The sequence below is a fragment of the Schistocerca nitens genome, chromosome 2 (genome assembly GCF_023898315.1).
Source record: "Schistocerca nitens isolate TAMUIC-IGC-003100 chromosome 2, iqSchNite1.1, whole genome shotgun sequence".
NCBI lineage: Eukaryota > Metazoa > Arthropoda > Insecta > Orthoptera > Acrididae > Schistocerca > Schistocerca nitens.
The window spans coordinates 1166790307-1166817066 of record NC_064615.1 but is presented as its reverse complement, the minus strand read 5'-3'; the positions used below and the strand labels follow the sequence as shown (position 1 = coordinate 1166817066).

General features: G+C 42.1%; 1 protein-coding gene across 1 annotated transcript in view; it reads left to right on the top strand.

The window, feature by feature from the left end:
- LOC126235629 (Down syndrome cell adhesion molecule-like protein Dscam2) overlaps window positions 1-26760 on the top strand; it is a 197811-nt gene that overhangs the window by 114419 nt on the left and 56632 nt on the right. The window contains exons 12-13 of the mRNA XM_049944340.1: window positions 10304-10541; window positions 19305-19448. Of these exons, the coding sequence (XP_049800297.1) occupies window positions 10304-10541; window positions 19305-19448 (382 nt within the window). The remainder of the gene's footprint in view (window positions 1-10303; window positions 10542-19304; window positions 19449-26760) is intronic.

The window sequence follows — 26760 nt, the reverse complement described above, 5'->3', positions numbered from 1 at the left end:
GCGGCGGTGCACAAATGCTGCGCAGCTAGCGCCATTCGACGGCCAACACCGCGGTTCCTGGTGTGTCCGCTGTGCCGTGCGTGTGATCATTGCTTGTACAGCCCTCTCGCAGTGTCCGGAGCAAGTATGGTGCGTCTGACACACCGGTGTCAATGTGTTCTTTTTTCCATTTCCAGGAGTGTATTTGCTGCTGCAAAAGCGCCAATGAACCACGACAGAAACAAAAGACTGCCTATGTTACGCCTCTGCTCTCGAACTGCAATTTAATATTAGTGTTCAAAGTGAGTATTTCCGGATTAGCAGGCAACGGTTCGAATTAACTACTTGTAACAAAAAGGGCTTAATAACAAAGAAAGCCGTATCTTTATTTTCTATGCCAGACGCAAATACCTTTCACTGGATATCATGAGAGCTGTTTTCAGTGCTTAGAGTCGCTTGATTGACGTTGACAACAGTAATGGAAGATATGGGTGCACTTCTGTTCACTTTGCAAGCGCACTATGCAAGCGGCACGGGTAATGTGACTTGTGCCTATATTTGTTTCATGTTGCAAAATCTATCTCGACTTGCTGGTCCATCCGTGTTGGCTTTCGAGATCCAGTTACCTCTAACATAAAAACGAAGGCTAAAAATGTCTGCCAATGTAGATGAGATGTGCTTTCTTTCGTTTCTTGATTTTTCAGGTACTGGTTTTCAAACTCAGCGCAATGGAATGGCAGTAACGATGTCAGGACCAGTCTGCATCCTGAAGAGTCATACAAATTTTGCAGAATAAAATTAACGGAAGGCCTGAGAATGAATTTGCCATAAATAAACACTGCGTATATTATTGCCGCTTTAAGGTTCCATCACCAACCAAACGTGCAGTCTTCCTTTGCACTTCTAGCCTTCGGTTATCAAATTATAGAATTAGAATGCCTTAGAGCAAACAGTGTAGCTTCATGGCTGTCGAAGTCATTATGGTGAAACCAGATCTTAACATCATCTTCGCAGATTAGAAGTGTGTGATGGACGGGAACTCGAGCCAGGACTCTTTCCTTTCAGCAGAAGGATAATCGAGCAATTTATCAATTTTTAGTTTCTGATTTTTATGAGATATATGATCATATTGTGCCACATCCAGCAGTAGTAATATAGAAGTAAAGTTTGTTTTTGTTAACTGAACGGTTTACTCCCTCGACTTGACTTCTCTCTATGGGTTATGCAAACGTCCATACCTCTGCTATACACACTCCTACACGTGATGGTACTCTGTTTCGGTCATTTTGCAGTTATCAAAGATATGGGTATTATATTCTTCTGGGAAGTGATATTCATATTTGTACTTACATAGGCAAGTTACTTAAAGTAAAGTAACTACAATGACACTATAGACATAGATACATGAGCCCAGTGATAAATAAACATCGTGTAGTAGGGAGAAATTTACTTCCGCTTATAATATCTCACAAGATAAATAGCAAACTCTTTATTTTTTTTAATTTTTTTTAAAGCCATAACGCGTCATTTTGATGTGTATCGCCACGAATTCTTCCCTTATCCACCGGCCTCCTTATCTCGAGCAGCACTTGCATCCTCCGTCCTTAATTATTTGTTGGATGTTTTCGAATATTTGTCTTCCCCTACTCTTTTTAACCTGTCCTTAAAGTCTCAAGGAATGTCCTCTCGTCCTGTACCTCATTCTTGTCAGTGTTCTCCGTACGTTCTTTATTTCCCGATTTTGCGAACAACCTCCTCCTTCGCTATCACTCCACTCCATTTCTAGCAGTCTTCTGTAGCACCACATCTCAAATGTTTCGATTCTCTTCTTTTACGGTTTTCTCATTGTCGATGATACAGTACAATACAGCGATGTGCTCCAATTTTGTATTGTCAGAAATGTCTTCTTCAAATTAATCTTCAAATTAAGATCCGTGTTTGATAGTAGTAGATTTCTGTTTTCTAAGAGCGTCTTTTTTGCATGTGTTAGTCTGCCTTTTAAGTTATACTTGCTCCATCCGTCTTCTGTTATTTTGCTTTTACGGTAGCAGAATTCCATACCTTTGTCTACTTTTCAGGTCAATTTTACCGCTATTCTCATTTCTGCTATTCCTCATTACTTCCTACTTTCTGCAGTTCATTCTGAATACATGTTCTGTACTCTTTAGACTGTTAATTTCATTCAACAGATCCTGTAATTCTTCTTCACTTTCACTGACGATAGCAATGTCAGCAGCGTATCTTATCACTGATATATTTCCAACATGAATTTCAGTCCCACTCTTACATCTTAGATCGTTGTTTCTTCGATGTATAAACTGAACAGCAGGGACAAAGGTTGTGCCCCAGTCTTACACCCTTTTTAATGCGAGCACTTTGTTCTTCAATTCTTATTGTTCCCTAATTCTTGTTTATTCATGTTTCTTCAAGTTGTGTTCGTGTATGTAAAACACCAGAATACTACCCTTAAGTTAAATGAGTAACAAAATTATGTAACGGATATTGGATAACGCGAGAAATAAACTATCCCTGTGACATTCAACCCAATGTTGCGAATCTTGACGTATGAATATTCTCTTTCTACAAACTTAATGAAAAAACACGCATCTGAGCAAAATACTTGTGTGAAATTTGATCAGTGGCTCTCTCAGACCAAGGAATCGTATACGGATACAAATGATTCTTGAAAGACAGGTAGTATGTTTAATGGTTTCATTTACTTCTTGAACCGACTAAAAAAGCACATTAAACATGTTACAGCGATACTTTTGATTGAGTAGTAAATATAAGCAAGAGTGATGAATTCTTCTCGGTTTATCAGCCGAGTGGTGGCATCGTCTTGTCGCAAGGTTTGATGAGTTTCGTATCCATGATCTTGTGACGACATCGCCAGAAGATGATGGGCACGAAACTCATCGAAACGTTGCGACAAGACGACGCGACGTCTCGCCTGATAACCCGAGAAGAATTCATCATTGGCATGCGCCGAGAAAGCCTGCAGTCGCGTATAACCAAGAGTAATTAAAAAAGAACTTAATTAATTGTTGGCAAACTGTTTTAACGCTAGGGATAAGGAACAGAGTGACATAACAGTTTTCCTCTCGCTCATTCGTGAAGGCATGTGCCGTTCGTAATCAACAATGAATGTGCATTATAAAACTAAAATTGGCATGCAAGTCTAAGGATGAAATGAACCATGACCTGAGCTGAACAAGGAGTCGACATCGAGTTCCCTAAACTGCCGGAGCTGATCTGTATTTTACCGTATGAAGGATACGTGCTTCATTCTCATAAGTGCGACTGCTGGAGAGATGCCACGGCTCATGTGGTGCACGAAGGGTCTGTTTGTACAGACACGTCTGGTGTAAAAGCTACTAATCCTACCCTACGCTGTAATAGGTATTGAAAAATCCCTGTTCATATTTTCGTTCATGAAGACGACGGTACATCTCCATTTCAACGCAAAACGTATCATTAAACTTTCATACAATCAAATCACAAAGTTAACGAATATTCTATTGGTATGAACATACTAAGTACTCTGCACTTTGACAAGTAGGAACCAGACGTCCACCAAATTTCATATCTGATGACAAATTTCATACTTAAAAAGGAAGAAGTTAAACATAAATCTGTGTACTTGGCTGAATGCAAAGGCCGAAGGTCGTTCTGCAATTGCATAGTACCGCGTAGAAGCTGTCCATGACAGCATGCCGAGGCAGAAATTTCCCTGCAATTACACACGATCAATTAGACTACTGTTTGATCTGTTGATTCCGAAAACAGCTTGGACCGGTCCGTCTCGTATCAGGGAATCTATAGTGCCCAGTGTAGGGAGAAGAAGTGAGCCCCGTATGTATCCCAGTGGAAATTACGAAAACTCGTACCACAAGTATGTTTCTGTCTTTTCCACTAATCTTTTCCAATCATAGGCCTAAGCACCACGAGGGACTCCTTACTACCAAAGAATATACCCAATCGAATGTTTCGTTTCAGCCTTCTAGTATAGGTGGGAAACTGACATCCACCCCTCTGACGTCAACACATCTTCACCAATATGCATTGCTCTGTCTGAACCTACAGTATTCCCACGCTACGGAAAATATTTTAAAAGTGGTTGGTTGGTGGTATTTTTGTGTCCTGTGACAGCATTTTTTTTTTAAATTCCAATGTGCTGATACTGTCTTCCCAATGTGGAGAAAAAGAACGGAGCCCTTCTCTAACATGGTGGAGGCAGTAAAATGAAATGTAAAAGTATGTTTTCTGTTACGTAAGCTCTGAAGCAAATTGTAAGCTAAGGAGCAAAAAACAATTCTCCCTTCCATTCTCTGTGCCTTGGAGGGTTGGCTGGCTGGCTGGCGAGCTGGTGGTGGCGCCCTGTCATAAACTCATAACCTTGGAGCTGCCAAATCGGCGTCCCTGGCTCATTCTCTTTATTGTGAAGAGTGCTTGCCTCACCCTTTTCCAATCAACTCCGACAAGAACCCTCTACACTTAACAAAGTACACCATGACGGCAAGCTACAATTGTGATAAGAATTAAAAAGGAAGTTACCGACAGATACTCGTTGCTTGGATTTAACTGATTCGATGCAAATCTACATACCTAATCCTTTACGTGGATTAACAGGCTATAAAAAGACAATACAAAACGAATTAAATATGAGAAATATCACATGAAAATCGGAACATTTATTAGTGTATTAGTGTGATATATATTATCTTTCTTCTACTAAGGCTCTTTCCTTTTTTTTTTTTACATTGCTGAACTCTTTATCGAATTCACAAATCCTACGAACATATCTCGATTTTTCTTCTGTCTTGTTTCCATTAACAATGGTGACGTCAAAACTGCCTCCCTCGTGTCCTTACCTTCCCGAAAACCAAACTGATCGTTATATGATCCAAAATTCTGTTGTGCGATAGTTTTCACACTTATTTTCCCTTGCTGTCTTCAGGATAATGTGAATGACATTTTACCGAAAGTCTGATGATATGTCTCCCGCCTCGTAAGTTCTACACGTTAATCTGAATAGTCACCAGTTTGCCATTTCCTCCAACGATTTCAAAACTTCCATAGGAATGTTATCTTCCACTCCTGCCTCACTTAGTCCAAGTTTTCCAAACTTCGTTTACTCTATGACTCTAATACTGGATACCATATATATATTTCATTTCAACTGCTAGTTCTTCTTCAGTCACGTAATTGTATATGTCCTCCCTCCTAGGATCCTTCAATCTACTGTTTCCAGCTATCCGCTCTCTCCTATGTACTTAACACTAGAATTCTCATTGTACTCTTTAAGTTGACGTTCCACATTTTAATTTCACTGAAAGTAGTTTTTACTTTTCTGTTTGCTAAATGTGCCCTTCCAGTGACCATTTATTTTTGGGTTTCTTCACATTTTCCTTGCAGCCTTTTCGCTTTGACATCGCGTACTTCCTACTTAGTTGATTCGTAAGTGATTTACATTACTGTGCTCCTGATTTTTCCCAAAACGTTACTGTACTTCCTCCTTTGGTCAAGCAATCGAAGTCTTTCTTCTGCTCCACAAGGTTTCTTCGCAGTCACCTTCCTGGTACCTACGTTTGCCTGGCCAACATACACTGACCGAAAAAATCACAACACGAAAAAATAATTAATGTAGAGTAATGAATTTTTAGGAATGCATTTCTCTAGGTAAGATATTTAAGTGATTAACATTGAAATATCACAGAGTAACGTAAGAAACAAAACAATATATTGCAAATGTGAAATGCAGGTACATTAATAACCGGCGGAATGAATGACAGCAAGCAAATTTACATGTCTTGTGTTGTACAGGCGCCAGATATCAGTTTGTGGGATGGAGTTCCATATTTATGGCACTTTATCAGTCAACTAAGGGACGTTTAGTCCTGTTTGTGAATGACGCTGGAGTTGCCGTCCAATGATGGACTATATATTCTCGACTGTAGACAGATTAGGTGATAGAGCAGGCAAAGGCAACGTGTCCACACTCTGTAGAACATGTGCGGTTACAACAGCAGCTTGTGTGCGAGCGTTACCCTACAGGAAAACAGTCCCTGGAATGCTGATAGCGATTACCAGCACATCAGTTCGTATCACCAGACTGACGTACAGATTTTCAGTCAGGGTGTGTGGGATAACAATGAGAGAGCTCCTGTTGTCGTACAAAATTGCACCATATACCATAGCTCCAGGTGTAGTTCCAGTGTGTCTAGCACACAGACCGGTTGGTGGCAGGCCCTCATCTGGTCTCGTTCTAACCAACACATCTCCATCACTGGCACTCAGACACAATCAGCTTTCAGCGAAAAACTTCTGAAACTTCACTCCTTTTCTCTTTTTTGTCAGAGGTCAGCATAAACGCTCTGAGTGCATTAACATCTATAGAATAAATAACTGGGGTAAGGATGAACAGAGAACAATGGTGTTAAAGCTGTAAACAAATTGGTTTTTAATGCTGAAGTTTTTCCATAGAAATAGACGAATTTTTACAGTTTTCAATGTGAAAATGTTAGGACAGTTGTCAAGATAACGCATCTCGTCCTGGGTAAGTGAAATAGCTCTAAACACTATGTCATGAAGTTGGCCAATATTACGATAAATTATCCGATTCCGGTTCTAAGTTTGGTACTATTTAGGATGACAATACAGTCTTCGGAAGATGCTTAGTTTTGTGACAAGCTGAGCAAAAGATTACCCAAGGTTGCTCGAGTTCACAATGGTCGCTGATGAACCAACAAGTTACGCCTCTGCTCGGGGTATTTACCTTAGCTGTGATGAGCTGTCATCTGTATGGCTCCTCTCGTCCTCTGAGCTTGCTATAAAAGCTAATCAAAATCTTTGCTGATTTCATCAGCAGAAACTCTCCTTTGTTTCTCGTGAGGTGAGAAATCATGCACTCACCCCAAGTCTTGAAATATGGCGATATGCACGCACATGGCTGGAGCAGCGTGAATATTACAATGCCCTCTCAGTTAACGCCAGAACATTTAATCAAGTGTCTGGTTCGTTTCTCCACGGTTGGAGCTCCATGACGCTACATCTAATGTCTGGCTGAATGTCAGCCGCAGTGAACGCAGTCTTCACACAGATTTCTCCTCTGCCTTGACGCCAGTTCAGAGGAGAGGTCCTCGAAATTTTTGGTCTTGTCTTTCTCGTAGCAAAACTGTCCCCCACCTGGGTCCTTTCGTGCTCCATGTCATGACTTTTTCCAACCAATAGGAGAGTTCCTCTTATTTTGTGGACACTCTGTCTCCCAATCACAAAGGCCGTACCATTTAACTGCGCCGAAATCTCAGCACTTTACTCCTTCCTAGTTCGTTTCTGCCAATCAGACATTTTGTGCCTACTCCAGACACCTAAAAGTTACATGCGTACAGCATGAACGTACCACGTGCTGTTCATGTGATCAACTGCATCACTTCTTTGTTCGTATCCATTTGGAAATTCCGAAACACAGTTTTCTAAAGCTTCTTTCCGTCCCAATCTGGTGCCCTCCCACGTGAGTCACCTGGGGCCCATTCGTTGACTTCCGCCACAGGACGCCCCCTAAGAGCTTTCCGTTGTACTGCCCATAGTGTGTCCTTGACACCTGCTTGCACCTGATTCCAAACAAAACATTTCCTGTAGCTGCTTGTTTCACCTCTTGCTCATTGACATGCAGTATATAGGATCGGTGTGTTAATATCGTCGATTGAGTGTCATCCCTTTACATACTTATAGGCAAATCTGCACATTTTAGCTGAACTGAGTTAAGTGTCTTATTCACCTTCCCCTTAAGATGTACAAAAACTCTCATATAAGGTGCGAAATGGACCTTTATTTTATCTGCCACCTTACAAACTCAACAGATCTCCATCCTGCTTTCCAATGAGTTCTCCCACGACAACACAGAAATCGCTAATGGCGGTGGTTTGGCGTCATTTGAAAGCACGCTACAGAGTGTTTAGTCTGTAGCTATCCTTGAAGTAACCATTTTGTAACAGTTCGTGGTGTCAGTGTGGTTTCAGATGCTGCTCAAATTGCTGCAGCAGATGCAGTACAATGCGCTAGAGCCACACGCCGAACACGATGGTCTTCCCTCTTGGTAGCGCCACTTGGCCGTCCGGAAACCGGTCTTCTTGAGACCTCGTGACCACCGCTGCCAACACCGATGGACGGTAGCTACATTCCTGCCACGTCTTTCTGCAATATCGAAAAGAAACATGCACCTTTCCATAGCCTTATTACACGACCCAATACAAACTCAGTGGTAATGGCGTCTTTGTCGCCTTAAAGAAGTTCTTAACCAACATCAACACGTCCAATTTCAAAGGTAGCTAACGCTCACGACCATTAAAGCATGTATTCAAAGCAAACCTGGTTTGCATCCTCACAGTGGCATTACTAGCGCGAAACCTCAATGGACATCATCTTTCAGGCATATAAACATGGCTGGCAACTTTCATTTATGTCGCACAACTCCTTTTTAATGTTTTTTTTTTCAGCTTTGTATGGGATTGTCCTTTTATCTAGGTCCATTCGTCTTCAGGTGAGGTAAATGTAAATGTCGTGTCACTATGGCCTCCCGTCGGGTAACCCGTTCGCCGGGTGCAAGTCTTTCGATTTGACGCCACTTCGGCAACTTGCGCGTCGATGGTGATGAAATCATGATGATTAGGACAACACAACACCCAGTCCCTGAGCGGAGACAATCTCCAACCCAGCCGGGAATCGAACCCTGGCCCTTTGAATTGAGTGACCACTCAGCTACCGAGGACGGACTTCAGCTTCGAGGTGCCTACTATGGTATTCATTATCACAGTATCTACAGCGATAGAGAACTTCACACGTAACGCCGCATTCTTAAATACCACTGTATTCCACTGTTCGCCACATTGATTCTTCCGCGCTATTGTCTTAAAGACTGGTCTATGCTTCATCATTACTAAGTTGTGATCCGAATTCACGTCTGCTCTTGGGTACACAATACGATCTAGTATCAAATTTCTGAATCTCTGCCTGAGCATGACGTAATCCAGTAGGTATCTTTCCCTATTCACAGGCCTTTTCCTTTTATGTTTTCTGAACAGTATATTCGCTGTTGCTAGCTAAAATTTATTGAAGTCGTATAGCCCTTCTCCTGTACTATAATGACCGTATTCTCCGAAAAATATTTCATCTATTCGTTCCGCTATTGCCGCAGTCCAGTACGGCATCTCCTTTTCATACTGAATTACGATCCCAATATCGTCATATCCGTTCTCTGTTGCCTCATCTTCTGCTGGTGATGTCAGCTTGTGTACCAGTTCTTTTATTGTTGACGTTGTTTTACTGTCAATTCTCGTCAGAGCAACCCTGGCATAGAGCTTTTCGCAGTAACTCATTCTTTTCCTGTTCATTATGGATCTCACTCACATCAGACCATATTCTTCTGCTATTGCTGTTACCCTATGCTTGTCTGAGCAGAAATTTTTAATATTTCCCATTTCACTGCACTGATCATCAGTAAGTGTAGACCGAGACTTTGCGTTTGGCTTCTCAGATTTTTTAGCTTCCCTACCACGTCCAGACTTCTGACGTCCCTCGTCCTGACAAATAGTATGTTACCATTTCATATTGTTATTCATTCTCATGGTAAGCTTCCCTTTGGTACTCACCTCCCGGAAAGCCGAATGGGGAACTAATCCGGAATCTTTTTCCAATCGACAGATTATCATAACACTTTCTCAATTACACGGCACTTGCCCTGTGGATAAACATTTATTGCCCTTAACGCAGTGTTATTCATTGCCTTCTGTGTCCTCATGCCGCTGATCGTTGCTGAGCGTTCGGTCCTTTATGAGAAGTTTCGCACCCTAAGGGCAAGAGAGTCCTCTGAAACTCTGTCGGCTCCCCAGCCCTCTTCGACATGGCCGTCGGATGAACAGAGATGACGGAATTCTTCGACCAGTATTGATGATGGATGATTTCACTCTGTATTTAAACAGTGGTTGGGTTTTCTGACAATGGAAACAGGCATTTCATTGTTTCGACACTTAGCCATAATGGTGATTGTAAATTGCATGTCTTTTTTGGAAGTAACACTACTTAGGTAACTGAATTATCTTACAATGACTAAAGTGCACAAAAACTATAGTTAGTGCAATAATCTAATCGCGTTAGGATTTCTCTGCACACTTATGTACATTAATGAAGGAAGATGCATGAGGTTTGTAAAACCGTCCGTTAGAAGTAAGTTGTTTCGAATGTGCAACAGGGTAGTGTTTCTGTTTCCGCAATCATCAAGTGATTACATGATCCTTCAGATTAACGAGATAACGGTTTTCTTTTTCAGCCACCGGAGCAGAAATTTCAGAATGGAGAAATCCTTGGGTACCATATTGGTTACAGAGAGAGTAACTCATCAGACGAATTCCATTACAAAACGTTCGAAGTAATCCCTGGAACGCAGCTGCAAGGGCTGCTCGACAGCCTGCGGAAGTTCACGGAATACTCGGTGCACGTGCAGGCCTACAATAGAGCGGGCACAGGTCCCAGGAGCCCAGCAGTTGCCGCCACGACAGACGAAGACGGTGAGTCTGCTCCAGAATGCTCAGAGGCGTGGAACTTGGTTTTGATTCCTTTTCTCATTTTGTCGTTAATTTGTCACTAACATTTTTACACGATATGTCAGTGATACGCCTGAAATGGTTCCTAATGTCTCATGCTTTAGGCACGTTTGCGAAAAATAAATAACGATTTTTACTTGGTAATGGAAATGTGAAAATTTACAATGAACGGAATTAAAGTGCAAAATAGTTGCGTTTCAAAAGTTTGTAGCTTAAGCCCGTGGTGCAGGCTTTTAGGAATGTTTACAGGTATAACTGTTCTCCTTGCTCTACCATAAGAAGCGTTTTTTTTTTCAGTAATTTGCGGCAGAGCAGAACCTCTCACAGACATAAATATTGATAAGTTAATTTTTTTTTTCTGAGTCATCAGTTTGATGCGGCCCGCCACGGGTTCATCTCCTCTGCCAACGTCTTCATCTCCGAGTAGCACTTGCGACCTACGTCCTCATTAATCTGCTGGATGTATTCCAATCTCTCTCCTCCTCTACAGTTTTTGCCCTCTACAGCTCCCTGTAACACCATGGAAGTCCCTGATGTCTTAACAGATGTCCTGTCATTCCGTCCCTTCTCCTTGTTAGTGTTTTCCGCATTTTCCTTTCCTCTCCGATTCTGCACAGAACCTCCTCACTCCTTACCTTATCAGTCCACCTAATTTTCAACATTCGTCTGTAGCACCACATCTCATATGCTTCGATTCTTTTCTGTTCCGGTTCTCCCACAGTCCATGCTTCACTACTATACAATGCTGTGCTCCAAAGGTATTTTCTCAAAAATATCATCCTCAAATTAACTCCTATGTTTGATACTAATACATTTCTCTAGGCTAGGAATGCCCTTTTTGCCAGTGCTAGTCTGCTTTTGATGTCTTCCTTGCTCCGTCCGTCATTGGATATCTTGCTGCCTAGGTAGCAGAATTCCTTAACTTCTGCTACTACCTGACCATGAAATCCTGATGTTAAGTTTCTCGCTGTTCTCATTTCTGCTACTCCTCATTACTTTCGTCTTTCCTCGATTTACTCTCAATCCATATGCTGTACTCATTAGACTGTCCATTCCATTCAGCAGATCATGTAAGTCTTCTTTACTTTCTCTCAGGATAGCAATGTCACCAGTGAATCGTATCATTGATACCCTTTCACCTTGAATTTTAATTCCACTGCTGAAGCTTTCTTTTATTTCCATCATTGCTTCTTCGATATACAGGTTGAACAGTAAAGGCAAAAGACTACATTCATGTCTTACACGCTTTTTAATCTCACCACTTCGTTCTTGGTCGTCCGCTCTTATTATTTCCTCTTGATTTATGTGCATATTGTATATGACCCGTCTCTCTCTCTATAGCTTATTCCTATTTTTCCTAGAATTTTCAACAGCTTGCACCATTTGACATTGTCGAACGTTTTCTAGGTCGATAAATCTTATGAACGTGTCTTGATTTTTCTTTAATCTAGCTTCCATTATCAACCTCAACGTCGTAACTGCCTCCTCGTTGCCTTTACCTTTCCTAAAGCCAAACTGATTGTCATCTAACACGTCCTCAACTTTCTTTTCCGTTGTTCTGTATATTATTCTTGTCACCAGCTTGGACGCATGAGCAGTTAAGCTGATTGTCCGATAATTCTCGCAGTTGTCAGCTCTTGCAGTCTTCAGAATTGTGTGGATGATATTTTTCCGAAACTGGCAGACACATATGTGCTACACACCCACGTGAAAAGTCGCTTTGTTGCCACTTCTCCTAATGATTTTAGACATTCTGATGGAATTTTATTGATCCCTTTTGCCTTATTTGGTCTTCAGTCCTCCAAAGCTCTCTTAAATTCTAATACTGGCTCCCGTATCTCTTTTAAATCGACTCCTGTTTCTTCTTCTATGACATAAGATAAATCTTCCACCTCATAGAGCCCTTAAATATTATCAATTTAAGTAATGGAAAATTGCATAGTTAAGTATTCTATTATGCTTTGCACGGCACGTTCCAAAAATTTATTTTCATTGTCTCGAGCACTGTACAGTGAGAATAAATTCTCCAAAAGCGTTGAGCTGACCACGAAAAATACGTAACTGGTGCAGTTTTTCATTATATAAATTATGGACCACACTGTTGCCACGCCATCTCTCTCTCTCTCTCTGAGACACACACACACACACACACACACACACACACACACACACACACACAACAAACACACACACACACTGAAGAGACGTATGCCCTGCATTCGCGTTTGACACATTCTCGCAAGCGTACTACCTGAGATGTGTTTCGTGGAATATACTCGTTGTATATTGCTTGTTGGTTATGTGCAACGAAGAGTATTGTGTCCTTATAGCTATATAATGAGAATATAACAGCCAATTAAAACCGAAATACTCTTCCGACAATAATGCACTGAAGTTGGCAATAAACAGTTCAGTTTCACAAAGTATTGAGTAGACTGAACGATATAGGACGAAAATAGAGAGAGTGCTTCTTCTTCTCTGCACGTATTAGCTGGCTTGCAGCAGAAGCTATTCCTTGGGTTCGTCACCGAAAACTCACCGTCTTACGAGCGGGAAGTACACAGCTGCAGACTCTTGCTCTCTCACCTCGGAAGTTTCTTGCCACTGCCCAATTTATGCTTCTGTTCGTTTGGAATCTCAAAATCCCAAGGCTATTTGTAGGCAGGATGACTGCGTAAGAACTGTTATATTCTGCCGTTTCGTTATCCTGGATGACGCAGTTTATCATGATCCAAATTACTGTCATTTCCTCAAATGAAGTTTTCCTTCTTACTTAAAGATATGTGACTATCAGTCCCTGTAGCTACTGAACTTAAAAGACATGGAAAGGAGCCTGTAGAAACTGAAGGTTACTTACTAGCCGTCCGGCTTGCCTCCTTCCATTTACACCAAGTTTATCTGCCACTTGTCACGACTGGCTATAGGCAGGACAATTTATTTACATTTGCCTTAAGTCTCATTGCCTTGATTTATTACGGGGAAATGTATTTTATAACACTTCAGTGGTCGTCGGTATAGGGGCTAATATTTCCAGTCTGTGACTACGGGAGAAACGCACAGCTCGCCCAGTGATTTGATGTGGCTGGTGCGTCGTGGACACTCCAGAGCTTTGTTCTCGTTTGCGCATGTCTAGTGGCTACCGACGGAAGCTTGCGGCGTCCATCGGTCATTTCACTAAGTCGGGGTTAACAACCTGTGGGACGACGCATGTCCTAAGAAGGTCGAAGGCTGAGGTCAACAGTTTCAGGTCCTTTCTGGGACACCACAATTTATGGGATATTGCAGAAATAAGTATTTTGTTACTGTAAGAAACGGTACAAAAGTTTTTCTATCGGGATTATTCTCTATAGAAATGTAATGAATGAACTGATGAGTGGTGGAGGAAGTGAGACGAAACACTGGACACTAAATTGCAAGAGGCACTGACATACTCCATGAGTAGCATGATAAAAATAGGAAATGTAAGACACGAAAATGTATATTGAATCATAACACCGCAGTGGATGACAGTAAAAATCTTATGCTTTTGCCGCTCTGTAATACAGTACTGGCCATTAAAATTACTACACCAAGAAGAAATGCAGAAGATAAACGGGTATTCGTTCGACAAATATACTATTCTAGAACCGACATGTGATTACATTTTCACGCAATTTGGGTGCATAGATCCAGAGAAATCAGTACCCAGAACAACCACCTCTGGCCGTAATAACGGCCTTGATACGCCTGGAAATTGAGTCAAACAGAACTTGGATGGCGTGGACAGGTACAGCTGCTCATGTAGCTTCAACACGATACCGCAGTCCATCAAGAGTAGTGACTGGCGTATTGTGACGAGTCAGTTGCTCGGCCACCATTGACCAGACGTTTTCAATTGGTGAGAGATCTGGAGCAGCAGTCGAATATTTTCTGTATCCAGAAAGACCCGTACAGGACCTGCAACATGCGGTCGTGCATTATCCTTCTCAAATTCAGGGTTTCGCAGGGATCGAATGAAGGGTAGATCTACGGGTCTTAACACATCTGAAATGTAACGTCCACTGTTCAAAGTGCCGTCAGTGCGAACAAGACGCGTAACCAAAGGCATCCCATAACATCACGCCGGGTGATACGCCAGTATGGCGATGACGAATACACGCTTCCAATGTGCGTTCACCGCGATGTCGCCAAACACGGATTGCGACCATCATGACGCTGTAAACAGAACTTGGATTCATCCGAAAAAATGACGCTTTGCCATTCATGTACCCAGGTAAGTCGTCGAGTACACCATCGCAGGCGCTCCTGTCTGTGATGCAGCGTCAAGGGTAACTGCAGCCATAGTCTCCGAGCTGGTAGTCCATGCTGCTGCAAACGTCGTCGAACTGTTCGTGCAGATGGTTATTGTCGTGCAAACGTCCCCATCTGTTGACTCACTGCTGTTTGTGTATGAGAAATCGGTTGGAAACTTTCCTCCTGTTAGCACGTTGTAGGTGTCGCCACCGGCGCCAACCCTGTGTGAATGCTCTGAAAAGGTAATCATTTGCATATCACAGCATCAACTTCCTGTCGGTTAAATTTCGCGTCTGTAGCACGTCACCTTCGTGGTGTAGCAATTTTAATGGCCAGTAGTGTACACCAACAAATCGGTAAGCTTCGTTCACAATGTGTTTAGGGAGACCTCCAAACATGGCATCTCCGTTCCATCGTTCTGTGGTGACTGTAGGTCGACCTACTTTACATCACTGATTCCAGATAACCGTGTGCTACAGATACTGCCTTGACTTACGTCAGAGGTGCGAGGGTCACATAACCAGCTGATACCATTTCTGCATCAACTACAACGTACATGCAGTCATTAGGGTGTTCTTTCAGAGAAATGACAAACATTTTGAGCGGTGAACGTAATATTGCATTTATGGCATGTTTGTAATCTGGACGATCTCTTCACTACAAGCCTACGGACAGAACACTGTAGAATCTACTCCTTACTCAATTTAACAAGGTGCCGCTCTCCGACACGTCTGCTTATATATATACACTCCTGGAAATTGAAATAAGAACACCGTGAATTCATTGTCCCAGGAAGGGGAAACTTTATTGACACATTCCTGGGGTCAGATACATCACATGATCACACTGACAGAACCACAGGCACATAGACACAGGCAACAGAGCATGCACAATGTCGGCACTAGTACAGTGTATATCCACCTTTCGCAGCAATGCAGGCTGCTATTCTCCCATGGAGACGATCGTAGAGATGCTGGATGTAGTCCTGTGGAACGGCTTGCCATGCCATTTCCACCTGGCGCCTCAGTTGGACCAGCGTTCGTGCTGGACGTGCAGACCGCGTGAGACGACGCTTCATCCAGTCCCAAACATGCTCAATGGGGGACAGATCCGGAGATCTTGCTGGCCAGGGTAGTTGACTTACACCTTCTAGAGCACGTTGGGTGGCACGGGATACATGCGGACGTGCATTGTCCTGTTGGAACAGCAAGTTCCCTTGCCGGTCTAGGAATGGTAGAACGATGGGTTCGATGACGGTTTGGATGTACCGTGCACTATTCAGTGTCCCCTCGACGATCACCAGTGGTGTACGGCCAGTGTAGGAGATCGCTCCCCACACCATGAGGCCGGGTGTTGGCCCTGTGTGCCTCGGTCGTATGCAGTCCTGATTGTGGCGCTCACCTGCACGGCGCCAAACACGCATACCACCATCATTGGCACCAAGGCAGAAGCGATTCTCATCGCTGAAGACGACACGTCTCCATTCGTCCCTCCATTCACGCCTGTCGCGACACCACTGGAGGCGGGCTGCACGATGTTGGGGCGTGAGCGGAAGACGGCCTAACGGTGTGCGGGACCGTAGCCCAGCTTCATGGAGACGGTTGCGAATGGTCCTCGCCGATACCCCAGGAGCAACAGTGTCCCTAATTTGCTGGGAAGTGGCGGTGCGGTCCCCTACGGCACTGCGTAGGATCCTACGGTCTTGGTGTGCATCCGTGCGTCGCTGCGGTCCGGTCCCAGGTCGACGGGCACGTGCACCTTTCGCCGACCACTGGCGACAACATCGATGTACTGTGGAGACCTCACGCCCCACGTGTTGAGCAATTCGGCGGTACGTCCACCCGGCCTCCCGCATGCCCACTATACGCCCTCGCTCAAAGTCCGTCAACTGCACATACGGTTCACGTCCACGCTGTCGCGGCATGCTACCAGTGTTAAAGACTGCGATGGAGCTCCGTATGCCACGGCAAACTGGCTGACACTGACGGCGGCGGTGCACAAATGCTGCGCAGCTAGCGCCATTCGACGGCCAACACCGCGGTTCCTGGTGTGTCCGCTGTGCCGTGCGTGTGATCATTGCTTGTACAGCCCTCTCGCAGTGTCCAGAGCAAGTATGGTGGGTCTGACACACCGGTGTCAATGTGTTCTTTTTTCCATTTCCAGGAGTATATATATATATATACCCACTATTAATAGACGGGCGCTGAAGACCTTGCTGTCGTGCGCCCACAAAACCCCTCTACTACTACTATTAATAGACTTTGCCGTGGAATGGGAGTGTAATGTTTATAACTGGAAGAAGACTATAATAATTCCAAATTCCAAAGAAAGCAAGTACTTACAAGTGTGAATATTAATGAGCTGTAAGTTTAATTAGTCTTGTTTACAAAATACTAATAGAAATTCCTTACAAAAGAATGAGAAAACTGGCAATAGCCGCTCGGGGAAAATCAGTCTGAATTTCAGAGAGCGCTTAGAAAAAACTTTTGACAATGTTTACTACAATCCTTTTTCAAATTCTGAACGTAGCAGGGAGCGAAAGGCTATTTACAACATGTACAGAAACCGGACGCCAGTTATGAGTCGGGTGGGTGGTGGGGGAGGGGGGGACATTAAAAGGAAGCAGTAGTCGAGAAGGGAGAAAGGGAGGGATGTAGCTTATCCCCGATGTTAGTCAGTATGCACACTGATCAAGCAGTAAAGAAATCAAAAGAAAAATATGGAGTGTGAATTAAAGTTCACGGAAGAGAAATAATAACTTTGAGATTTTCCAATGACATTGTAATACTGCCAGAGATAGCAGTGGACTTGGAAGAGCAGCTGAACGGAATGGACAGCGTCCTAAAAGCAGTATACAAGATGAACATCAACAGAAACAAAACAACGATAATGGATTGTAGTCGAAGTACATCAGATGACGCTGAGGGATCTAGATTAGAAAACGAGTCAATAAAAGTACTACATGAGCTTTGCTACTCGGGTAGGTAAATAACTGATGACAGCCGAAATAGAGGGGCTATAAAATGTAGACTGCCAATGGCAAGAAATGTGTTTCTGAAGAAGAGAAATTTGTTGATGTCGAATATACGAGTAGATTGAGAAGCCTGTTCTGAAGGTACATCCCTTGAGTGTAGCCATGCATGGAAGTGAAACGTGGATCAAAAACAATTTAGAAGAGAAGAGAGTAGCGGTTTCTGAAACGTTCTGCTACAGAAGAACGCTGAAGTTCGGGTGGGTAGATCGCGTATCTAATGAGGAGGCACCGAATACAACTAAGAAATAAGAAATATGTGTTACAACTTGGCTAGAAGAAGGGATCTGTTACAGGACACATTCTGAGACATCACAGGATTGCCAGTTTAATGTTGGACGGAAGTGGAGGGGAGGAGGTAAAAACTCGTTGAAGCAGACCAAAAGATGAATACAGTAAGCAGATTCAATAGGATATAGACTGCAGCAGTTATTCGGAGATGAAGAGGCTTGCATAGGATGGTGTAGCGTGGAGAGCTGCATCAAATCAGTTTTCGAGCTGAAGACTGCAACAACGGAAACGGCTAACAATAAATAATGTTGGTAAGGGCGATTCATGGTTGATGTTACAAACTTTCAGAGATGATGAAGAAGGGTAAATGTATTAATTTGAAGTAAGATACCCTGGTCCGGAAAAGACCGAAGTGAGATTTATAAACGAAAATTGTTCTGATACTTCTAACCTTGGAATGTGTTGCTCCTAAGATTGTAGGTTAAGTAACTTTCAGAAGTGGTACTGTGGACCAAAAATAAGAAAGATCCAATAAACATGGACTTCATTGCTTCAGAGCTATGGCCACTAGTTCAGTAGAAGAGATGTGTTTCACAGTACCGAGGATGAACAGGCGCTCATACATCTTAAGATATGCGTTTTAGACCTTATTTTACTAGGCATTGTTTTAGTGCAGACTACCACCTCCGAAAGATGCCTACCCTACAGTCTTAGCAACAACACTGCCGGGTCAGGCATTCAACAGAGGTATGAGAACGATTTTCGCTTATTACTTTCGATTCGGTCGTTTTCTGCCAGGGTGCCTTGAGTCAGATTAATGAATTTATTCTTCTCTATCATCCCTGAAAGTCTGTAACAGCATCACGGTATCGTTATGCACAGTTCTAAGGAACTGTAAAAGTAAGCCAATTGAGAACTACTCACATTATTACGTAAATTATGAAAATTTTATTGTTACGAGGAAGAATATTCTTTCAGACATCCATGCTATTCTCTTAAATGAAGGAGAGCGTAAATACACTACATTCTATCATGTGTTTTTCATAATTAGATTAATTTTTATGAAAATATTGTTAATGCAGAAATCCGGGGCGAAGGATACCAGGTAAAAGAGACATTGAGCTCATTTGTGTAACGGTTAGCATTGAGAACGTACTTTTAGACCGTTATGGTTCCCCGGCTGTCTGTTCCAGTTCCCGGATCGCCTCCAGAGAACGTCAGATGTGAGCCGTCGTCCTCCAGCAGCCTGTCTGTGTGGTGGTCTGCTCCCGCTACACAAATCAACGGAGTTCTGCAGGGGTACAGGGTTCTGTACCGAGCCTTATCTGACTGGGATGGTGAGCACTCCTATCTAAGATGCTTTAGACAGCAGTGATAAATTTAAGCTAGGTGAGCAAAAGCTACGTTTGTTCGGTTTGAGCAAACCAAACAAAGAACACGTTTAGCGACACTATCTGGCGGACCGCTTGAATTTGCTCACGCAACGGCCTCCGTGGCTACCTTCAATACTAAATAACTCAGAAACGGAGCATCGTACCAAATTTTTTTGTATAATTATTTGTCACCACAGCCTCCCCCACAAGACCCTCACAAGCTTTTCAGACTGTTCTCACTGCTCTCTATATTAGCTGAGCTCCCGGTGTTGTCTGGGTATGTATTAATTCAAATTACATGAGTCCAGTTGCTCTGTCCCCCTTTCTCTGTCCATTTTCTCCTGGCTTCATCTCCTTCTGCTCACTCTCTCTCTGTCCACCGAATTCCCCTCCCTCCTCCCCAATCTTGGCCCACCTCCCCCTGCACCTTTCTCTGTCCGTCTGCTTCTCCCCCCCCCTCCCCCACTCTATCTATTCTTGCGCCCTCTATCTGCTCCTTCCAACTATCTCCTCCACTCCCCTTTTAGTCCATCTCCTTCTCACTCCCTCTATCTCCTGCTCCACTTTTTCTGTCCACCTCCTCCTCCCCATCCATCTGTCCACCTCTCCCCCCCACCCCTAGTTTATATCCTACTCCCTCCTCTCTCCATCCATATCCTCATCTTTCCTTCCACTGTCCATCTCCTGCCCCCTCTCACCCCCCCCCTCCCCTTGTTCCATCATCTCCTCTTCCTCCATTTCCTCTTTCCCCTCTCTCTGTTCACGTCTTCCTCTCCCAAATTTGTGTCCATGTACTCCTTCCACTTTTCTGTCTGTCCATCTCTTCCTGCCCCCTTCTGTCACCCCTCAACATTAGTTTGCTGGTTCTTACCCCGACAATATTTCTTTCCAGACAGTAAGTAACATGTGTAAGAAGTTTGTGAGTTTTCGAGGAGTTTTTTTACCTGTCGTCTACTCGTATATTACTATATTTCACGCTTATTTGTACACATATTTCACCTGTATTTCTATCTAATTTCTCCCTGAAATTATTTTTTACGTACCTCAAATTTTATGTTGTCATATTTCCTGAACTGTGTGTCCTACAATGATATAATTTTGTACGTACATTTAGCAATATATGTGTACACTGTGTGCAAAGTATGCTGAGAATGGAGTCAGTATCAAAGAAGCAATAAATTTAAACGTCATTCATGAGGCAACATTTTCACCATTCTCCACCTTTATGATGTATATATCTGGAAGTATCTCTCCTTCGAGGATTCAATATTGTAGATACAGTTAGCGGCATATGTCGATAATGTATACGAAATTTGTTTCGACTAGAACTAGTAGCAAAAAGCAAGCACGGGACCATTCGACAGCCGTGTCATCCTCAAGCTGACGACGCGGAGGAGGGGCGTGTGGTCAGCACACCACCCTCCCGGCCGTTATGATGGTTTTCTTTGACCGGAGCCGCTACTATTCGGTCTAGTATCTCCTCAATTGGCATCATGAGGCTGAATGCACCCCGAAAAATGGCAACAGTGCATGGCGGCCCGGACGGTCACCCATGCAAATGCCGGCCACGCCTGACAGCGCTTAACTTCGGTTCTCTGACAGGAACAGGTGTATCCACTGCTGGAAGGCCGTTGCCAGTTAGTAGCAAAGCAGTTATAAATTTAAACGTCATGCATGATGCAGTAGTTTTCACTCATCTCATTGCTTATATCATGTCTCCAGAACTCTTTATCGTACAATGACATAATTTTGCAGGTATACTCAGTGATATATGTGAATACTGTCTGCAGAAAGTGTCGCTAATGCGCAATTGGTAGGAAAGCAGTAATAAATTAAACGTTCGTGCCTGATGTGGCAGTTTTACTGCATGGACAGGGAAAATGTAGCAAGCGATGGACTTTTTTCCCTTCGTCATTTTGTTGAAGTTGTCAGAGAGAAAAGTTTCGTAAGGGTTTGAAATTATGAGCACAGGTTGTTGTAAGTCACTAAGTGCTCTCATTCTCAAATATTGGCTGAGTAAGGTCTGGATATTCGAGCGTCGTATACTAGAATTCTTTTTCAACCACACCCCTTCGATTTGTAGGTACTTTTAGCCACACAGCGATTCTACACAGACAGTACGTGATACGTGTACCCACTCTGGTTGAAACCGGTCCATTGGTATCGAAGATGTGGAACATACATATATACACACATACATACCTGTGCTTACGTACATCTACTTTTATAATATGTATGGATTTTGAATGTCACAGTGAAATGGGACGGAGCAAGGATTCCAGTTTAAATTATGTGCCATCAATGCGCTACATATCTAGTATCTCTTTCCTGTGACGGAATACAGCAAAAATCCATCCACAAGTCTGTACTATGACATTATTAACACAGTATTCTAATAATTTTCATTCGGGTTCTGCTTGCAGTCAAATGCAGCAACGTGATAAAGGTACACCTTTACACACTGAGCATCTACTCTTTGATGACATGTCAATAATAAAATGATGCAATCTTAAGTAAAACTGACGTTTTTATAGCTGTTTATAGCTGTTTATAGCTCAAGTTCTCACTCTCACCACTTGTTCTCAAAAGTGCAGAATATCCTATAGATGATTTATTGAAGAATAAAGTTGGTAACAAGAAACTGAAATCACCATAATACTTGGCGAAATGGTTTGATACAAATACAGGAAATAAACTTTAACATGTCATTCTACTAATGCTCAAAATTCCTGTCCTTTTGTTAACTCAGTGTACCCTGATATCTAATTCTTTTAGGTGTTAAAATTATGTTACATACCACGATTAGAAACCAGATACGCGCGTTTGATCAACATAGCCTGCATTCAGCATAGAGGAAATATTAATTCATCGATGTTAATCGAGCTTGAGCTCCTTGCTGTGGACTGAATAAATATGACAAATACAGACACTACACACTTTTTTATATCTTCACTTATATCTATTGTATCTTCACTTGCGCAACAACTCGGAGAACTGAGCTAAGGTTTACAAAACAAACGGCAGCTAAAGGGAATAAAAATGTTGTACTGACGAAGATATAAAAGTACTTAGTCAATTAAAAATTCTTTAACTAACAGAGGAAATTCTCCGCAGCTAAGACTCTGAGGTTGCGAACAAACCACCCTCTCCGCTACATCCACTCTTCTAGATGGGTTAATTCCTCAGAATGACTGTAAAGCCACTGGTGAACAGTGTGGTGTATTATATTGTTGACTAGCTTTAGACCCACTGCATCACTGTATGTCCTGCAGAGACTTTCTTTGTTTTTATGTAATCGAAATTTTATTTTGTTCACAAATAGCACCACCTTCTAAGCTTTTCACGCAAATTAAAACGTGGACTTTTACGAATGTACTTTTAAGCAAAAAGCGATTCTAGTACCTGGAGTCCAAAGTTTTTGTTAATCATGCCTTTTGCGTTCTTGTGGAGATATTTCAATAGCAACTCTCATGCCCTAACGAATATTTCTTTATATCTAACCGAGAAGTGAAATCTCAGTTTTCATAAATTTAGCTTTTAAATTGTTTTAATGTAACGAAATGTTTTCTTAAAAATATTCATCCCTTATCGCACTCCCTCTGGGGCTCAATTCCCGAAACAGTGACTTGCATATGTTTTATTTCTAACAGAGAAAAGAGCCAACTACTAATTTTCTTGGATTTAAAAATACCAATTTTCATAGATTGAACGTCAAAAATACTTGCATTATGAAATATTTCCACAAAAGCTTCCATCCCCGTTTCATCCCCATAGAATTTGAATTTCCAAAACCAATAAAACACATATTTTTTTATTTCTGATGGAGAAGCCAAATTTAAATTTGATAGATTTATCTTTCAACATGTTTTCATAATAAAATATTTTCATAAAAAATCTCGTCCCCTTTTTCACGCACTTAACGGTTCACTTTCCAAAAACACCGAAACACTTATTTTTTTATTGCAACCGAGAAGTCAAATGCCAATATTCACAGACGTGGCTTTAAAAATATTTTAGTAGTTCTTTAATAATGATATAGTTTCAAAAAAAAGCTTTCACCCACTATTTCGCCCTCATAGGGTTAAATTTCCAAAAATACTGAAACACGTGTTTGTTTATTTCTGCCCGAGAAACCGAATATCAATTTTCGTATGTCTAGCTTCAAAATTCGCTTAAAACTGACATTTTTTTAAAAAAATCCTTTGTCCTCTATTTCATTCTCTTAGGGTTGCAATTACGAAAAATCCCTTCTTAAACGATTCCTGTAGTATAAGATCCACACCTTCACCAAATTTCAAGTTCCTATTCCAGCTTGGGCTGGACTATGAGGATTGCCTTTTATTTATAGAGATAATGCTAGTTTTTACTCAACATCTTGTCATCTGCAAACGATTCATGTAAATTTTATCTTATCTCTTATTAAATTATCTGCTGTAATTTCGTGTACTGACTCGTTCGATGACCATGGAGATTTTTTCCACAATCTGGTCGTAGGGAACTAGACCTGTAAAATAAATAAAATAAAATTAATAAAATAAAACAGTTTAGAAAGTTGGATGCAAGTGCTATTCTGAGAGGTTGGCAGAGGAGACGAAAAAACGTGGGTGGCGGTATCAAGTCATTCAGGAAGACACATGCCTCAAAAAATGATGGTACTTATTCAGATGGTTTTCGGAATTCTGCATACACCTAACTGCTGAGAATCATGGGTTTCAGGATGCCGTATGAGAAAATAGCGATTTTTTTCCATACGACTGGTGTTTTTGGCATTCGTGACGTGTCCGCTTCTGTAAACATATTTTCACGGACGCCTTCCTTCAGCTAAGAAAACAAATGAAAATCACTAGATGCTGTATCAGTGTTTATAGGATGAATGCGTCTGAGTATCCACTGAATGCCACATATGGCGTGTAACCAAGTGTCCTGAAGTGAATATCACAAAGTGCACCGTCACTGCTAACGTGATAGCGAGGTAAAAATATAAGTGGTGGACTCTGTCACTCACAGGAGTAGTGTAGTGTGGTTCTACGTTATGCATCTGAGGATTTGTGCCTTATATTTGTAAATAAGCATGTGTGACGACTTTCCATGGACTACTGGGTATACTCTGGCGTATAGTGATCTACTCAATGTTTCACTTTTTGTCAATAGCTGTCTATAAATTCGCCTTCTTGCTTTTCATAAGGAGTAAAAACCTCTTCTGTATGTGGGTTTCAATAAACGCTTTCAGCGCGTAGTGTGCGCTCACTTTCTAAGAATTTAATGCAGTCGTTAGTAGCGTAACGCAGGGCGATAAAATTTTAAATACAATAGATTCCAGAAGCGTTTTAAAAAGATCTAGAACATAAAAAATGAATATACTAAGAAGAGCTACTAATACGACGTTATGGAGTTAGCATATAAAGCAAGATTCAAAATCATTTACGCAGTACTGATTAAGCCTCGCGTAGGTACACATCACACTGAGACTGTAAAGGAGTTGGCCAAAGTGACTGTTGAAGGCTGGACTCCCACAATAATTCAGTTACCTTATACAGGCTTTATGCACAATATATTTCATCAACGATAACGGAATCAATGGCATATTAAGAACAAGAAAGGGTACACATTACTAGATTACAATAATCTGGGAATTATGTACTACTACTTTCTGCCATGGAATAACTCGACACGGAACCACCCTTAAAAAACACTACTGTAATCTGTGCACAATGGAGTACATAAACATGAGTTAGTAAAATGTGTGGCCCTACTTCTAAATACTAATGTGGCAAACTTAAATAACACTTAATATCCCATAGAAAAAGACTAACATATGTTAAATGGTCAAAGTATACTAATTTTTATGACACGAAAGGTTATGCGTCATGATAATGGATTTATTGAATAAATTGTGGATATAATTTACATTTGAACACAAAAATGGAAAATGTATATAAGATAGGCATCAGACTCATCCAAGCACAAATGAGGTTGACCAGTTGACATGCATGGATGGAACTGTTTGTATGATGGCTTCCCTTTTCTGATTATCAACATTAACGCTGTCTGTTATTACTTTGTGTTGAGCTGCACTCATTGCGCACCACAAAACCGCAAAATTATGATAATGCGTTAATTAACCACCTGCTGAGAGTGGTGGAACATCTGGGAAACTCCTACGTACCAGGTTGCAAACATGTTCACAGTACACAGCTGTTTTTCGGAAGCAGCCACGCGCCTGCCGCCACAAACCTGTAAGTATGCGATTAGTGCGCTCCTAGACTACTCGAACGATGGACTCTGCTGCGGTTGCCACATTCATGGACCAACTCTCTCAATCGGCGTCCTCGAAAGAACTCTTCCCAAAATTCTTTCGAAAGAACCTACTCCCCGAAAATACCCTCCCTATGGAGTAACACGGAATATACACACTGCCAATAGAATCGGTACGTACTCTCAATGCCAGTCGACAAGCATATTCCGAGGCACAGCCTCCTTCCCTGAGACGGAAAAAACCACTCCCCTAATAGAGTCGCTTGCGCCAGACTCCCACGGTACGTTTTCTGACGTCACCGTCTGATTTCCGGCCATGCCCTTACTTTCTGCTAGTGCAAGATATCGCATGGTACAGGAAACTAAAGAACTCTAAGAAACACAGTGGCTATGCTAGTGAGACAGTGTCATTCATCCAGCAGCGCGGGGCCATTTCAGACTCTGAGGACAAGTGCTTTCCAAGCTAAAATAATCTTCTCTCAAAGAAAGGTCATCTGAAAGCCGGCCCACAAACACCTGTGAACCCCTAAGAAAATCTTTCTGACTTCACAGAGCAATTTCCTGGACACCGGTACGTCGTGCGACAAGGTCTGAAAAAAGAGAGAAAAAGAAAGTGAATGTACCATAGTGAGTTAACGGCACGACCTCGCTCTGGGGCAAGCCACTCAGAACTTACTTACGAACACAAGAATTCCACATCTCAGCTCTTCTTAAATGTAATACTTCAGCTAAATATCAGGAGACTGAGTACGGTGTCATGAAAGTACTTCCAAGTCTCAAAAAATTATGTTAGAATTACGCCTATCTCATATTACAGCTGTGCACATACTAACAACCTTGCAGTGAAAATTCGCCGACATTTAATTTTTCGTTAATACAGAAGGAACGACTACTTCTCGTTGTAGCAGCCTGATGGAAAACTGTTCATAGCTAATCACTGCCTGCCTCAGTTGGATCGTAATGTGATTCCGTCTTTTGAATGTGATGCAGGGTACATATATGAGAATGGTGGCCTCTTAAT